Source organism: Mchenga conophoros, linkage group LG12 (genome assembly GCF_057382185.1).
Source record: "Mchenga conophoros isolate Kocher_MC1m ecotype Shallow Benthic linkage group LG12, M_conophoros_male_GT1.1, whole genome shotgun sequence".
Taxonomy (NCBI): Eukaryota; Metazoa; Chordata; class Actinopteri; order Cichliformes; family Cichlidae; genus Mchenga; species Mchenga conophoros.
In genome coordinates this window covers 2,263,965-2,282,980 of record NC_140537.1, presented here as the reverse complement: position 1 = coordinate 2,282,980, position 19,016 = coordinate 2,263,965, and the positions used below count along the sequence as shown (strand labels likewise).

The 19,016-nt window shown below is 43.0% G+C and overlaps 1 protein-coding gene across 1 annotated transcript in view; it reads right to left on the bottom strand.

Moving 5' to 3' along the window:
• nr6a1a (nuclear receptor subfamily 6, group A, member 1a) overlaps positions 1-19,016 on the bottom strand; it is a 119,392-nt gene that overhangs the window by 77,359 nt on the left and 23,017 nt on the right. Inside the window, exon 2 of the mRNA XM_085293282.1 lies at positions 12,390-12,434. Within this exon, the coding sequence (XP_085149408.1) occupies positions 12,390-12,434 (45 nt within the window). The remainder of the gene's footprint in view (positions 1-12,389; positions 12,435-19,016) is intronic.

Here is a 19,016-nt window from a genome sequence, read left to right as displayed (position 1 = left end):
AGCCTATTTTGCGACTGACACAGCAATTAAGGCATATTTGCTGGGTTTGATTGAGTTTGCCCACCAAGAGGATCATTCGCAGCCCAAGTGATTTTAGCGATTTAATCTCCTCGTGCTCTTCCATTAGGAGATGTCTCCCAGCGCCGGTGGACTGTATAATGATCATTGTCAAGAGGCTTGATGGAATGGGAAAGTGTGTGAGAGCATATGCTGGCAGGCTCCCAGCCTGAGTAGCCTATTTTTGAACAAGCACTGGAGCTGTGCTGGGAGTGTTGGGTTAACTGTGGCTACAGTTACACTAGGTGCATAACATTTGTACTGTCAGAGGAAACGCGCACATGTTAGGACAGTTTTGGATGGTCAGCGGCAGGAACCGATACTACACGTTTCCTAAATACGTTCGGTTTTATGGGTCCTTGCATTTGTGAAAAGGGCACAAGAAGATTTTATACTGCGAGTTTCCAGGAGTTTGGAATCATTCAGCCTCTAATCCAGGATCAGTTACCTTAAATCGAACGAATCCCAGTCCAATAAAAATCACGGCCTGTTGTTCTACTCTAAGAACAGATTTCCACACAGACCACGTTTTTCAATTTAAGCAAGTGTTTAGGTCATCGGGCTTTTTCAGCAGGGTTAACGGTACCAAAGGGACAGTGCCACAGTCACCCTGGTCACTTTTCCCCAGCTCATCGAGCATTTTGCAGAATTTTGTGCATCTGTGTTGCATTGGCCTCACTTCAGGCAGCACGTACTCCTGGCTGCACAGCAGCCAGCTATGCAGGCAGCGCCACTCAGTACACAGTGTGCTTCTCATTGTCCAACCCCAGGAATGTGCTGACGACGCAGGGTTCACACTGGTTCAGTCACACTGTTGCACTCTTCCCTCTGGCCCCGTCAGCCTCTCATGCTCGCCCTCGGCTATTTTTACACCCTAAACCTTTTTAAAGTTTGTCAGTTATGCAAACTTTTTCAGTTATGATAATACCCACACCAGTAGGAGTGTTATTCAAAGGAAAAAAGGAAGTGCAACCACACCTAAAACTGTTCAATAAGTCATCGGTTTGAGGTGATGGCGTGGATGCGTAGCCCCTTAACACACAGGAAGTGGGAGTCGAGTGGGGGAAAGCTTTTGTGCATCTCGGGCTCGCAGCCAAAAAGTCCAAATGCCAAGGAGGGGAAGCCATTGAAGCCAGAGCCAAGGGGCCTGAAAAATTATTACTTCCCACCTCGTCTGAGAGCAAACACACTGCAGGAAATTAGGTAGACGAGGGAGAATTTATTCAGTGAAAAGAAACCGTTTCGTCTGCCTGACCACGGCTCATAAATTCACGTGGGAATACCAAGTGACTCACAGGCTACGGTCCAATAAAGACAAGTATTTACCTATTTATCAGAGTGACGCCATGTTGGCCCTTTTATTTAATTCTGACGGACAAATAATCTTCAGAATTCCAGGTTTCCGATGATTTTGGGCGACAACACTCAATTCCAGTGATGTCTCGTCCACGGTCAGTGAACTGTGTCAAAGTGGCAGAGAGTGAATCGTGCCTCTCTTCCCAAAGTGATCATTCATTATGCAGAAAGCAGGAGAATGTGCACATCCACCATCTCAACACTAATCCTGCACAACTGCAACAAATCTCTGCACAATGAGTTGCATCATATATTCCCGACCTCGCTAACCGGTTTCAGTTCCCCTCCAAATCAAAACCTCAACCTACATAAAGCGGCTCGATTCAACGTGAAAAGAGGATGCAGAACAAATAAAACACGCTGTTCCAAATCTCTTCTTCACTTTTGTGGGGAAGCAGTCAAAACGGGAGAGAAAGACGGAGCGCGAGACAGACACACAGAGAGCATTAATAAAACATGACTGCATGATTTTCCAACCTCAAAGAGGCGAACACAGGAAGGCGCACTCCCAGAGCAGTAGCTGAGGTTCAGCGCAGGGTAAAGGGAACAGTAATTTCTAACTAGCTCAACACTGCAGTGCACTAGTTTCAGCTGTGGGGCACGGCAGCATTCTCTGATCACGCTCATTCGCCTCCTTCCACCAGCCTGACTGACTCTTATCTTTTGTCTTTTCAGTTGCAACTTGTCTGATTTTTTACCCCGGCTTCCTTTTGTGTTCTTTTCTGCTTCAGGCTGAACGTGACAGCAGCGCCGGCTCAGCGCAGACACTCCAGTTTTCTCTGTAGTTTAGTGAAAACGAAGACGATGGCGCTCATCGTGTCTGCGGGGCTATTAAAGGAAACCACAACCTTTGCATCACCGCCTCTCCTCGCTCGCTCCTGCCGGCTTCTCGTCACTCGAGGTTGCACGCCAACAAGGGTGGTAACGTGCTTTGGCATGGAGGTGCTCCACGCAGGCCAAGACAAACACAGCAGCGCACACTGACAGACACCGAGGCTTGTGAAACAGCACAGCTTGTCGTTTTTGTGGGAAATTACCTTCAAAGTTAATATTTCTCACCTTTATAACCACATAACACAGAAACGACTGGCACACCTGACGTTAGAGCAGTTTTAGGGAAGACGTGTCTCTGTGTGAGACAAATATGGATTTTTCAAAAGCTCTTTACTACCCGACAGGTAATAATTTAACATGTACTGCATGTCTCATTAAAGAGCTGCAATAAGCAGACAGTAACTATCCAGCTGCTCAGAGTTTGAGGTAGTTTAATTCGAGCGCTTCGACAGACACCTTCCCTTAAACTGCTGTATGATTGCAGCAAATAATCTAACGTCAAAATAAAAAAGACATCTGACACTCGTGACCACAAAACGGCAACTTCCCCAAAAAAGCTGTGAAAATATCAGTTTTTTAAAAACGACTCTTATTTAATGATACTTTTGGGATTTTAACCCTTTAAAGAACAGCATGTTTGCACACCCGTACAGCTGCTGATGTTTATTATTAAAACTAAAATAATTTCAATAAGTAGTATAGGATTCTTGAGATAGGTCAATTGGCAGCAACATTTCATATATTATTACAATATTAACCCTTTAAAGAGGGACTCCAGCTGAGGTGGAGCAAACGCACAGGCTGGTCTTTGCATGGAAGCTTCCGGCGCTGCTGCCAGCTCTGCTCTTTCTGTCCGTGCAAAAGTAACACCGCTGATGAGAGGGGCTCGCAGCAGCACCCTGCAGATTTAAACGGATTCATTTTTTGACCTGTTAACACAAACGCAGTTAGTCTGTGTCCACATAACCCACTGAGTGAGTCCCGTGCAGGTTTGTCATGGCCACAGTTTGCTGCAGGATTTCATGCATCAGCAGCAGTGCAGAGCTGTGGCAGGAGGTGTACGTCCCAGGATCAAACCTCTGGCTGCTGGGACATCGCAGGGCGTTGCAGTCTGAGTGCGAGACCAAAACATGGAGATGGAGAAGTCCATCCTGTCACTGAGTCAGGGTTGGACTCTAGCTGGTCTGTTTCTACCTGGCAAATACGAGTTATAGTCATTTAGCACAGACAAAATAGCACGAAGATAAACCACACAATGTCTCCGGGATCATCCGAGGCTGAAACAAATAAATATCAGATAAATGCAGAACTGCCCACTGTAAGAAACCACTACAGTGAGGTCAGGTCTGTCAAAGACCTAAATCGGATGAGATAAGCCGCATATTCTAATTATGTTAGCTATAAGCTTTGTAATAACCAGATACTCCAGCCTTTTTATTTAGCTAGAAATTGTTCACTCATTAGCTAATATTATCTACAGAGCTAGCAGTAGCTACGACCCAACATACACCGTCTGATGAGCTAACGATATCATCCCAGGTAAACAATGTTTCCCCAGAAGATCTGTTATCAATGATTTTACCTACTCAGCTAGCAACCACAGGCTAATGAAGTACAGTACAGTAGCTAACTTCATGGCTATCGTTTCTGCAATGCTAGCATATAGTAACATTTAAAAGAAAGCAATGCTAATAAACTCAATGTTTATTGATAGAGTTAACCAAAGAAACAGCACACACGCTAATTTTGCTGACACATTGCAACTAGCTTCTCAAGTATTCTGCTGACTATTAGCAAAACAAACTGAAAGACTGACACTCTGTAACATTAACAGTCAAAAAAGCAACATTGATTCAGATCAATTCAGCTTATTCAGTTGAAGGCGGCGTTAATTCACAACTATTCATGTCTAAAAATGTTATTCATCTCTTCAAGTCCTCGACTGAAAGAGAGAAAATGCTACGGAGGACCAGACAGAAACAGCGAGCGACTGTATTTGATCAGGATGAAAATATGATGACAAAGCTGTGGCTCAATAGATCTGGACAGACAAGTGTTACTCTAATCTATATTTTGAAAATGATCTCTTAAGTTTGTCATTTCCCCGTCTGTGATAATAAAAATGTCATCACGTATCAAGTATTTACTGAATATTAGTATCAAGTTCGAAGTATCGTGACAGTCCTATCTGCAGGTTCGTACAACTGTACAACTCAACACACATTCAAATGTTGTCACTCTCTGGTGCCCGTGGGGAACATTCAACGCTGTCGGTGAGTTTGAGCTCTGACTGAAAACCATCGACCGTTGACTGTACCTTGAGGGACACCACAGCACAAATGACTCTGGATTTTCTACCATGATGCATTTTAGTTCTGCTCTTATTAACTGCAACATTTAAGAAACAAAACAACAGTCTGCACATCTGCACACGGACTCTGGATCAAGCCGATCACCATCGAGTCTCCTGCACAGACCTCAGAGGAGCTGCATCCCTGGAGGAGCTCACTCTTAAAGGCTGCAATAAACATTCATTGCTGTCGGTGGGTTTGCAGCAGAATAACTCACTGATCAATGAATGCAGACTGCGGTTCAAACACCCCGTTACCCAAACACCACGACTGGGTTTAAAGAAGAAGCTTTTTTGTAGAAGGCCTCCAAGAAAAAGACAGAAGAGAAGGTGGGTTCATCAAACGAAGGAACGGATCAGTTAATAAAGCCATGAATGTGACCGGGGCAGGGCTCCTGTGGAGGGGAGCTCATGTTGTGCAATATTTTTGTTCATAGAAGTAATTGTGACACACATGAAGTCTGAGATTGCCAAAGCAGCAGCAGATGCTACTTTAAGTCCCAGTAACATGGGAGTAATGGATGTACTGGAATGCACACACAGAAGCCCTGCATGCATCTGTACATAAGATTTATTTTAAATAGCCATCACTGACCCTGCCCTGTGAACACCTTTTCAAACATATACCAGTTTACTGTTAACAGCTGGCGGTGTGTAGAGCCACGATTTGTCATGATTTTCACCCAGGTTTAAATAACATCCAGCTGTGACGCTTCCACAGTAATGACAGGAACGAGCTCTTTGGCTAAACGGAGACACGACACACCCTGAGCTGCTGATTACCCAGCAGCCCTCTGTTCATAAGACCTATTCAGAGCAACAAGGACTCTAATGATGAGTACGGTCATTTTAAACATGCGATTTCAGAACCTTTTATTAGCCGGACTAATAAATCCTGAAACTCTCTGTGAAGCAAGTTCTTCAAATGCTGCCTTGGCAGATGAAGTCAGTATACACAACACATACACCTTTGTTCTAGAACTTCATGCACATATTACATGTGTAGTGCATCACTTAGTTTAAATTGTTGCGCAATTCTGAAAGCATACCAAGCCAGGATTAAGAATGTCCGCATGTATACTGCACCGTCTGCACAACGAGCACGTCACATGGCTGTTTGTATGCGTTGTTATCCACTGTTGTTGTGCAGCCGTTAGTGTACAATTACTGTCACCACACAACAGCACATCTCTAACAAAAGGACTGTCACAATATCACATTTTGACTTTTATCACAGTCATAAAAATCCACCGTGTGTTGTTACAACATCTGCTATTAGACTTACTGCAGTAATGAATCAGTTATTATCACTATAATAACTTCTTAACATTACTAGATTCTTTTTTATGCATACATATCATACATATATATTTATGCATACATATCATACATATATATTTATGCATACATATCATACATATATATTTATGCATACATATCATACATATATATTTATGCATACATATCAGGGTGTCTCACTGAAGCAGAAAAGTTCTGATATGAACAGAGGTTTGATGGGGGGTTTAAGGGAAAATCAAAGTCAAATGCATCTACAAAACTACTTTTTTGTCTTTTTTATGGCAATTAAATGTAAATGTAAGTTGATCACAGGGAGCAAGCGAAGGTTTGTTCCAGGCCTCTGAGCAATGCTTTCATTCTACAAATGGATCACAGTCTGAAAAGACGCATAACAAAAAACCCACAAACAGACAAGATTTTAAGACGGTTTTCCCCACAGTGGGCCTGTCACAGTCCCAGCACCTGCGAGTACAAACACTGGGTTTTAATCATGCTCACATGTGAGGGGAGAATTCTTAACATCAGAGAATAAATGCTCAGAAAAGTGAGGAAGAAGGAATTTTACTGAAACTTGGTTTTCCATACATGAGCAGAGTGACACGAGCAAAGACTCGGACATGGGATAATCTAAGAACATTAATATATCGTAGAATACAGCATGTCATTGAAGGGAAGAATTATAGCCACTCCCTGTACGATCGTATCATTGGTTTATTATTGGTGTCACTGTATCGTGTGACTGATGCATCACTGACAATGACTAACAGCAGGTTTTTCTTTTTTCCAGGCTTCATCTGATTGTTTGGCGATTCCCTGAATCCTGGCTCTGTGTGAACATCGAGGACGCCGCTTTGCATTTATTTAGCATTACTGTTATGTTGTGGCGACTGTTCCCTCGGTGCGGGCAGTCACAGCGTAGGCAGGGGGCTCGGAGTGTCGCCTAAAGCGGTCCTCCCACCACGATCCAGACGCCGAATTCCACAACCCGAGTTTTCCATTACTAACTGAAAGCCTCAGCGATACTTCTGCTCCTGTTTGTTAATGTCGCCTCGTTTCCTTTAGCCAGGCTGGAAATACAACGAGCTACAAAGTCAGTCATACTTCACGACATTCCAGGAATTCCAAGGCTGGAAGCGAGCCTGTCAGGGACAGAACGGACATGGCTGCTGTGGGGGGCTTTTGTAATTACACAACCAGCACCCAAATATATTATGACTTCAGTTTATAATCACCTTAAATATGATTAAATATATACACTTTTTTAAGGGTTGAGCCTTATTTCCATATGTCACTGGAGGAGACGCAGACATGTGGGAATGCTGTAACTGTAAGGTTATGTTAACATGCTGGGAAATTTCAAACACACTGATGTTTTTCCAGCCAGAGTAGACCCCAAAGTGTGTGTGTGTGTGTGTGTGTGTGCGCGTGTGTGCGTGTGTGTGTGTTTGTTACATTTACAGTGGGAAAGTGTTGGGGGGGCATTGAGGAGCAGCCTGGGTCTTTACTGGTTTACTAAGCAGCAGAGGGCCACAGATCCATTTTGTGTACATATCTGTGTATTATCAGGGAACATAAACTCTGTGCACATATCCGTGTTTAAAATATTACGATATGTTATGAAAGAAAGAACTGAAAAGTTAAATACTTTGATCTGAGCACAAAAACAACTGAAGATGAACGTAGAGAGGATAAATCTAAATGTCGACCTTTTTAAAGAAATCCTCTTATCTGGGATTCGGCTGCAGCAGAAAACACTCGTCGTCTATAAACTGGAGCCATGATAAGCCTGCTGCAATTCTAAAGCTCCAGGTAAACTGTGCTGGCATTCAATGAGGGATTCATGTACAAATAAATGAGTAAATGAAATGTCAGCGCAGGTTCTCTGCAACTGTGAGTAAAGAGGACTATCTACAGAGGCCTGCACGCGGCGGATGGACACGTTTGCTACTTATATCAGGGCCACACAAACTGTGCTTGTTTATCCCTGTGGTGTCGGGCTTTGTCATCATACACTGTGAAGTTACAGGCACTGACACTGGGAACTGCGTGACCCACTTCTCCCTGACCTGGAAACACTCCGCAGGCTGACCTGCAGTCCAACGCCAACGCAGCTCGCATCAAGCGAAGGAAGAAAAAAGGCACAGCGAACGAAATCTAGGCTCAACGTAAATTATTAAAGGCTAAAACGATGAGAAAGCACAGAGGGCAGCAGCAGAGCCCCGCCAACAGTGAAATCCACTTTATGTGAGCTGAAGGGAATAAAGAGGAGGCATCTGAAGCAGGGCAAGTGTTTGACTGCTCTGCTCCGTAGCACGCAGGAAAATCTAAACCTGGTGATCCTGAATGACTTCTGGACACAGCCATATGAAGTTAGCCCAGTTATGTGAGGACAAAGGAGAAGCATGTGCTGGGCACAGGCCAAGTACTTCCATATGGGTGCTGAGTTCACTGGGTCCAGGTGGCACGTGGGATCATACGTCACGTGGGGGTCCAGCAGGGATCTACTGCCCCCTTATGGTGTGTGCCGTGCAGTGTCGCATTCACGAGGCACGTTTACATTACAGGTCAGCTGCTTTGGCACATCTCTTGCATCGGCTTTGAAGTTCTCACATCTCATCGTCCGAAACAGCAACACAGCGCTGGTCTGCAGCTCCCTCAGAGCCTTTAACTCGTGACACTTTTTGTGTAGTGACTATTAGTAAAACAGAAAGATGAAAAGCAGCTTTGACGTTGTGTAAAGAGTTTATTTTGTCAGAAATGTATTCCACGTCTTCTCATTTGCTAACAGTCCTTGATACCAGACTACTGATGATCAGCTCCCACACTGCCCGTGCATGGGCAGCAGCACCAGGAAGATAAAGGCCGCAGCAAATGTAAACACACAGTATTCTGCTATTCTATGACCGTTCATTTCACTGTCACACTGTAACTGTTTGCAAATATTTTAGCACATCAGAGCGAACAATGAGAACAACGAAGTGAAAGGACTGCACGCAGGACTGTCCTCCAACAGCTGAGCCAAAGCAACAACTATTGGAATATTATAAATATCATGAAACCGCCCTACATGTCATCATTTGTAATGTGCACCACTGCAGAGGTCACTGATTCATTAACAAACGTGAGGTAAAAATATTCCATATGAGTAAACACAGAGTGACTTTGTAAACCATTTATTTGTCACACCAATTTATGGGAATGAACTTCGATATAATAACTGAAGGAACAAAACCAATAAACAAACTAAATGTATCAGTTTCTGCTCGCGGTCAACCAGGTCCAGTCTGATAAATGCAAAAGGAAATAAATGTTCTTAAACTATTTCATGGCCTCTTTTTCTTTATATACCACCAGTCCACATGCACTAAGACGGACATGAAATACATATATTACATTATTTTGCTTTGTTTCTAGTTTGAGTAGAACAGTTACAGGACTGAGTGGGAAACTGTGTGCACAGATCCAGTCAGTCCAACTGCTCAGGGACAAAGTTGAGAAGAGAAAGTCTCGTCCCCACCTGGTAATGATTAACCACGAAACCACAGACCATCACCAAAGGACACTGATAAGCCATTGGTCACTGAAGGGGAGGGGGTCAGAGAAGAATGAGGACCGGGTCAGCACAGGGCGACTGGAGGTGGAGCTCAAAACACGAAATTAACTATGTTTAAAATGGAAAATATACATAAACTACAAATTCATTTTGAAACCTATAGAAATGGCCCATCACCCAATCAGCTTCCAGCTGATTAACAATAACGAGTCTAATTCAGTCGTTTATTTTTATCCATCTTTAAACGACTTAATGGCTCCAAAACCACATTCGCCAAAATTCTTTCAATAAATAAATGTCACGAATTCGCTTCTTTCTTCCACAACAAATGTTTTAGTGTTAGAGGTCATGTGTGCTGTTCTAGTTTATCCAGCACTGCTTCACATTCTTATCAAACTACTGCTGTGAGTCCACATACCTGCTAACCTACAAATCTAGATCCCATCCACCCAGCTCTGTTTCTCTCAAAAGTGCTGTAATCACTCCACTACTCCAGAGCCATGAGTATTTACAGATATTTCTAAACCGTTTTCTCAGCTCAATATTTGGAAAAAAACACATTTACAAACAGCTGTATGAAGAACTTCTCACAGTCTGTAATGATAAGGACCAATAAGGTTTCAGTAACAGCTCTTACTAAAGTCACCGAGGACCAGCAGTGACTCACAGTCCTGGTTTTATTTGATCCCTTTCATTTTAATTCAAAGACTTCATGAGTTGCTTTAACAGGTCAGCTTCCTGGTTGGATTACATCACAGCTAAAGGGTCGAACTTTTAATATTTCGATCGATGACTTTAGACCTGCACAGGCTTCAGTCAGGGGTTCCTCAAGGGTCTGTCCTTGGTCTACTACTCTTTAACCTTGATGTAGTATTTTGGTAATAATATGAAGAGTCATAATGTGTCCTGCTGCTCTTATGTAGATGATACAGAGCTACATTCTACTCTGATCTTCTAACCTCTGTTCACAATGAGCTGCACTCACATTAACTGCAGATGTGTCAAAACTTGGAGACGAGACTTTCTCTTTGTCTAAATTTGATCAGATTTAACTTCCATTTCTGTGATTCAAGTTCTGATGATCGTATTAATAAGGCCACCAGACCTCCTTTCTATTACTTGAAAAATATATCAAGTTAAAAAACCTGACTCTGACCTGCATTCATGACAAGCAGGTGAGATTATTGTAACACTGCACTGGACTTTCAGTAGAACTAGTTCAGGACATTCAAATGCAGCAGCCGGGATCCTTACACATGAAAATATTATTCCCAGTAATACTTTGGCTCCCTGTTCAAGACAGAATGACCTTCTATTAATCCAAACACACTCGGTGTTTTTGGCCCGAGGTTCATCTCCGACACGCTCAGTTATTCCCAGAATCAAATCAAATGTCACTGCCGCACGAATTCAAGAGATCTGCATGAATTTGGCTTTTAAACAGTTAACTTCCAGCTGATGGAGATGAACGTGTGAGTGATGAAGTGTGCAGCTCTTTCTTTTTTTAAATGGACTTCATCTCTTTACGCTTCCCCAAAGAGCTCTGAACATCTGTGGCCAGGACAGCACACTGTCGTGGGTTTACAGCCCCGTGGTGCACAAATCCATCTCCAATAAATGACCATCTGCTGCTTCATGACCACAACACGATTCACCTTCAGAGATTAAGATTCTAGTGAAGAAAAAACATTTCTGAGATAACAGAGTTGATATTAGGACTTCATGTACTGGGCTCGTGTTGGAAACAGCTGCTGCGAGCGCAGCTATTCGGTCCCTGACCTGGCTTTTTTTGGTCACTGAATGGAGGTCTGTGAATTCCCAGCCCTGTCACAGCATTTACAAGCCGGAGGAGGCTTTCTGCAGCCCCCCTTGACCTCTGCGTCACCCTTGCCCAGTGCGTGCACTGCAGCATCCTGGGATGAGAATAGAGCTAACAGAGCGAACCCACCTTGTCAAGTTTACAACCCAATCATGCCTGGGCTCATAAATCCACGCCTTCTCCTGCAGCACGCTGACAATGCCCACCATTCAGTGTGTGCGCAGGTTTAATAGTTCCTCTCGGCTTCCTTCTACTTCTTAGTGACCCCTCCTCCCCACACACACACACACACACCCACACACACACACACACACACAAAAACACACACACACACACACACACACACACACACTTGCAGGTTTATGGAGGAACTATGAGAGCAGAGCTGCACACAAACAGGTCAGCGTGGAGTCACGGTGAGGTCAGCGCTTTTTGAACTGTGCATGACCTATGACCCTCTCCATGGTGCCACCTGGCGCTGCAATGGCAGCCAGGGGAGTCCTGAGTGAACTTCATCTGAACCTGGACCTTAACATTGGACCACTGCCTCACCCTGTCCCCCTGCATCCAGCTTCCCCTGAAACCAGGAGTCACGTCTTCCCGACACATTTCTACAGCTCGTGTTGCATCTCTGCACTGCGTCCACCGCGCAGAGATGTTGAAGACAACAAAGACGTCGATTACTTTCATTTATTGAAGTTCTCTGAGATCACATCGCTGAAGCAGACCATCAAGACTCGTTGCTTTATGAAACGTGTAAATGTGTTTAGACATTTCATTTCCACTTGTTGGATTTCTCTCTCCATGCTCGTGTGGATGGAAGCGGCTGTCGTTGGGTTTATACCCCCCTCTTGTGGTTTTGATTGGAAACTAGAACCCATTTATTAATTTCACATTTCACTTTACCACTAGAGGGAGATCTTTGTCCAAAGATCATTTTCAAGATCAGAAACTAAAAGTGAGGTTCAGCGTTGTTGGACCAGAGAAAAGTTCATGTATTTTGGAGTAAACAGATACTGGGGGCAAATGTAACTAAATATGTTTCATTAGTACTTAAACAGAAAAGTAAGGGAAGATAAGTAAGATTGAAATCTGAGGTAAGTGCAGGTTTATGAACTTACCCATGTTGTTGTGCTCAGTTTCAAGCTGATGATCGCTGTAAAAACCTGCAGAAAAGAGGTGCGAGGTTAGTGCTCCAATTGTTACAGAGTACTGGCAATTATGATAATATTAACAAAAAGGATTCAAACTCCAACGTGCAATTAACTGCTGTAAGACACAAAAGTTATAGCACAAAGTTTGGCTTCTTTTAGTTTGGCAGTTCAGTCAGTCAGACTTGTGTTGTGCCTGTAGCCCACACATCCACACTGACCAACGCTACTGCTCAGGGTAGCTGAGCAGGTCGTCTATTAACAGCTGCTCTGGTTTGCACGCCAAATATACCAAGCCCACGTTGCTCTCTGGTGTACTGGACATGTCCAATGTGTGTGAATGTTAGACAGAAAGCTTGGGCGAATGAGGCAAGTTACATAAAGCCCTTTGAGTGCTCAGGTAGAGCACAAAGGCCATTTAAGGCCAGTCCATTCATTTAAGCTGGAAGTCTGGAGGCTACAGCCCAGTGCGAACAACAGTGAGCAGAGCAGACATGCTGAGCCCAGAGGAGAGAGTAGTCTACCTGAACTAGATTGTCTGTAAGCCAGGGGAGTGTGGCCACAAAGTCCCATCACAGTGTGTCCTATGCAGATATGAACACGGCTTGATGAGGATGCATGCAGAGAAACCCCCCCAACATCAGAAGAACACACCAGGCAGCTAAGCATAAGAAACTGTCGCACAAGCTCACCACAAAATGTTGCCAGGTCTGATACTGCAACAATCAGACATAATTTCACATGAACAACATAAAAGTGTGGATCCATCCTGTTTGATATCAGTGGTACAGGTTTCACACACCTTTGAGTGCCAACAGAATATTGCTTAAACACCACAGCTTAAGACTATTATGCTTTTCTAAAGATAGCTTATCCATCTTCTGATCGTAGATCTCACAGTGGAAAAGGAGACTTGCATAGAATAGAATAGAATAGAATAGAATAGAATAGCCTTTATTGTCATTGTACAGAGTACAACGAAATTGGAGTGCCACTCCCTTGGTGCAAGTTTCAATAATAAATATAAATGTAAAATATAAAAAGTACAAAAAAAACAATCGTAAGTACTCAAACAATAGTATGTACAATATATACAGGATAGCAGCATTAATATAATGACAGTGACGTCATTCACGCATCATGATGTGTGAATGTTTCAGTCCAGTGTCTTAAACATCTTTTCACCTGTAACCTCATCACTAAAATTCATGTCTTACTTTAGCAAACTCAGCATCGATCTCCTTCATTTTATGTTGTTTTTTATGTAAATAGATTGAGATGATCTCTTATTTCCTTCTGGTTGGTGACTCATGCTCACCCCTGTGACAAATCCCACCACAACAGGCTGTATTATAAAAGACTCAGCGTGAAGCCTCTAAGGAAACTCGTTCTGATCCTCTTGGTGATTGTAAACTAAGTAGCATGTGGGGAGCAGCACAGGTTGCAGTATCATATAGTAATGCATATACTGCTTTATTCAACCTGTTGGCTCCACTGAGACTTTACAATATAAGCATAATGTTGCATTTAAACTAATGATGAAGATCGTGCACTCCTCAGGAAAGTGTTACGCGAGGTCATCCGGCAGGGGAAAAGCAGGGCCCTTCTTTAATACATCTGGCAGCTCGAGGAGTCTCCCCCTGCTGGCCTTTAAGATGAATGCAGTTTTAAGGGGCTCCCACTGTAAGACTGGAAAGCTACATGCAGTCGATGATCACCAACAAGGCGTCCAAGTCAACTAAAACTAGACGTCAAAAAATAGTGAACAAAAATAAAAATCAACAAAACAAAGTAACTGAGGCAGTACAGAGTACTCACAAATCTGAAACAGAAAGAGCACTCTCAGTTACATGGAGTAATAAAGGGCAGACCCACTCAGACCTTACACTGTGTGTGTGTGGTGTCAAAGAGGTGTGACACAACAGCAACCGAGTGGACCTAAGAGCAGACCACAGCCACCTCACCATCATTGTTCACACTCAGGCTACAGTTCGCACAAGCTCACCAAAGCTGGACAATAGAAGACTGGAAACATGTTGCCCAGTCTGACATCTCAATTTCTACTGGAAAAAAAAAAAATCCGACAGTTACCATCAGAATTGGTCATAAACATCCTCCAAGCGGGGATCCATCCTGCTTTGTATCAGCACTACAGACTGGTGGTGGAGCTGTAGTGATGTGGGGAATGTGTTAGCATGAAAATGTGGAGGAAATTTCTCTGGTTTGATCTCAGTTTGGTCAATTTAGTTTTCACAAGCAACCTGATGAAGTTTGGGTGCTTTCCTGTGAGTCACCTGCCATCACAGAGCGCTGCAACATCTGAACTTTAATGCCACGCACATTCACCTCTAACATCCATATCATTAAGAACATTAAAGCTAAAAAAGTTTCATTATAAAAAGTAAAAATAAACCAAAATATTATTATAACTCTGATCAATCCCCCAACACTTAACACAACATGAGTAGTTTTAATACAGCTTACCTTCTTATCTTATGTGTGTTCATTCGTGCACGTTTGTTTTCACTATCATTCATTTTGACTTGCTAACTTGGTTATTGTGAGACCAGGCTTCAGTCATTAGTTATGAAACAAACCCTAACCCTGATCAGGGAATACTCCCTACCTTCCTATCTGATGCTGCTTCTGTAGGAAGCACTTTACAGCACGTTTCCTTCACGTGTCACCGCGTCCATGTATGAAGAACTGTTGTACGCAAAGACTCGAAGTCTCCACCAAACTAGTAGCAACAGTAAAAGCTGACCGCGCTGGACCACACAGTGGGAAAACATTTTTATGGATCTTTTATGCACAGCCTGACACATCATCGGGCTCCCCTAACCCCACGACAGTCTGTTTGCTTCATATTAGTTACCCACTTGCTGTCTCAGCTTTATTAGACCCACATTTTTTCCCCGTCTCACCTCCTGCAGCAGCCTGGCCATCTGTGCAACCACCAAGTGACTGGTTCTCACTTACATAGCACCGAGCGAGCTCCATCAGTCACATCCAGACTGGTGCAGAATGTTGGTGCATAACCCCCCCCCCATCTGTGTCAGTGTACCACCCTGCTATCAACAGCTGTAGACCCTTGACCCGACACACGCCAGCTGCCTGCACCTGACCCCTCCTTCCCAACCCCCCTCCAACACCAGGGCATATGTTCTCCCTGGAGCACACACACGAACACACGCGTGCCTCAGTCAGCCGAACAAACATACGTTACATATATAACATCCATGTAACAAGTTCCCCACCTCCACACAGTTCTGAGGAGCTGCAGCTTTGAAGTGAGACAAGAAGTTTGGATGTCACCTCGAACTGCAGAGAAGTTCACCTCCAGCCATTATATCTGCCATGTGACTCAAAGCATTTGGAACTTGTCGACTGAAGGACCACAACCTACTTTTATGTGACTGCACCAACTGTCTTTATCTTACATCTCTTACAATTACAGTTTAGTTATAAGAGGCATGTGTAGGTATGGCAGATGTACCTAAGATAAGCCTCATCATTAACGAGTCGCTGATAACCTGTTAAAAAAAGTCACGTTTTTTTTATTACTGCTCTTTAGGGTTCAGGCTTTGAAATGTTGTCTCCACATCAGCACGAATCAGAGAATGGAACTGTGGACAAATATATTTATCATTTACAGTTTCGTTGACACAAAATGTATTTTGGCATCCAAAACTTCAAAAACATACATGAGTAATAAAAACCATCTATCTATTAAAGATGGTTAACAGTAGCCTGGTTAAAAGTGCTTTGTGTTAACTCCTCACACACCCCCACACACAACAATGGGCATCAGTGGGATTCCATTTGTGAGGCTCACAGCAATTAACACGACTATAGCTCTGTGAAGCTGTATCCAGACACAGCGTCAGTGCCAAATGTTTCCACGTCCACTGGTGTCGTCCATAAGATTGTAACAAAAGCAGGAGACCTATTACAGTTAGAAACCAACGTTAATAATTAACCCTTTAAGACCTGCCATAGTCCGCCAGAGCTTATATTATATTTTTACAGGCTGTAGTGTCATTTTTGGGAGCATTTCAAGTTGCTATACATCAATACAACCATTATAGCCCAAATTTTAATAATATGCATGCATTAAGTGCATAGTAATTACATAAATTTCAAAAACGTGCAATAAACTACAAAAAAATTGAAAATCGTTTTTGTTTTTTAACATATATTTCTAGTTAGAGAAATTTAAGAGGCTTATCCCTCAAAACTGTAAATACAAAAAAGTTGCACAAAATAGTTTCCCACCACAGGAAATTTATTTTGAGTGTCTTTATAGTTTTATTTTTGAAATACACCAATTTTCATATACTGCAGGAAAAACGAAAATAAATATTATAATGCAAATTTGCAAAATAACAGCATGTGCATCAAAATAAACTATTTCCAGCAGTGCAATATGAGTCCTCAGCATCCCAGAAACGACACAGGAAGTCATAAAGTCAAACATAACTTTTAAAAACACCAGTATAGGCTCATGAGGCCCTGAAGGCAAAAAACTACATTTCCGCAAAATGACGTCACTTCCGGTTTCGGGCAGGACATGGAGGACATGCGAGAGTTCGTGCTGATGGACGTAGGAAGTGATCGGATCGGCAAAGCGTGTTTCTGGAATATTATGTTTTTGTTCCTGCAAGTGCTTTTTATGCAGTTTTTCAAAGCTATATGTGGAAGGAAACTGACTTAGGGCAAGCTGATGGCATAAGATGTAAGTACAACTCCTCCGGTTTCATATGCAAAAAAAATTATGGCGCTAGCTTATGTGGTTGCAGAGCTACCGGGATTTAAAAATAGTTAGCAAAACGGAGCGTGCCCGCTCCGACCGGCTTTAAAAGGGTTAAAAACACCCCCTCTGTTATATGAGAATACCACAGTAAAGGGTTTGTCGCTTTTTTGTTTGTTTCTTCCAAAAGATTCCCACCTGTGTCTCCTGCACTTCATCGTGCCCTCATCACACACGGCCACAAAATCACCCAGTGAGTCTCTGCAGATGCAGCCACACTCATCACATCTGTCACGTGTGGAGATTCAACATGAAAACTATAACAAGCAAGATTTGAGTGTCGTATCAACATATTATTATTATAATGATGAATAATGGGGGATGAGCAAAACTAACACTGATTGGAGCGCCGGCGTGGTCCACAGACTATCGTTCATCACTACAACCACTGTTGACAATCCGAGCTCCTGTTGCCTAGGCAACCTTTTAAAGTACTCATCCCTCTTTACATACACAGCAGTGTATTCTTCATTGTCACTGACAGTCAGTTTAGGCGCTCACCTTGAAGCTGAAAAGATTAACCTGGGACCCAGCACCACCGTGAAGTCGTTCATTTTTTTAAATTAGATTTTTCTCCTCTATGGTGTCCACTCAGCACATCGCTGCAAGTCCATTCCTGTGTGAAGACGTGTCTTAGGGCACAGTATTCACCGCTTTCTGAATAACCATTGTTTCTGGAACCCTAAGCATAGCTGACTACTACTCTGTTTCCATTAGACTCATACTCAGACCGTACGAGAGGTCTGAGTATAAGACACTACAGATTTGAATGAGATTATTGGAGATGGTGGGTGTTTGGAAGCAAGAACAACACATTTAAAATCTAAAACACTACCATGTGCTGCAGGAAAGTCTTCTTTCAATATCCGGCCAGTGTGTGTAAGAGGCGACGCTGAGAGCACAGTGGTCCTGCCACACATCATTTTCCAATTTTCTTTCTGCTCTCTCGTCAGCTCTTAACAACAACGTTTATGTGACTGGGAGTAGAGCAAAAATATTTATCACGATATACATTTGAAAATTTGTGATAACGATATAACTGACGATATAATTGACACGAGACAAAATACTTTACAACTCCACAACTTTAGTAGTGCAAAAATCCCCATCGATGTATTTTCACTTAAACAAGCAGCTGTTTTTTGCATTAAAGTTATATAAAAATGTAACAGTGCAAACTCCTCGCTGACAGTTTAACCAAAAGGCATTTCCAGTGGAAACTGGCCGACATATCCTCAGCATAACCATGCATAACATCAACAAAACTTAAAAAGAGCTTATACACACACAATACGGTAATATTATGTTGAAGAACAGTACGTATCACTCGGCCAGGCTCCGCCTACGATAGCCGTAATGCTCCGACAATCCATCAAGCGGTGCGGCTTCGTAGCTCAGCAAAGTCGTACTGAAACATTTGACAGATTTTCGAGCGCCGTGCACATAAAATCGTTTCGAGGTCAGTAAACACGACCAGAGTTCATACATAAGGCACACGGGATAATAAGGGGCTCTGTCGACTTTCAGAAAAATCAAAGGATTGATTTTAAGTGCATCGTATTTTCCAAACAACACGGTAATAACGACGGCCCGCTAGCATGCGCTACCAAAAATAGTGCTTTGTTGTGTATCTGACGGACGAAAGCTAAACCAGTTCCACACCAGTGAAGCTGCAGCATTTTTACAAACCAGTTCAGATTCATCTGTTTCATTCAACGATCCGCTTTCGCTCTTCTCATTCGCCATCGGCGCCATGCTTTTTCCGCCACGTTTTACCCATATTCTAT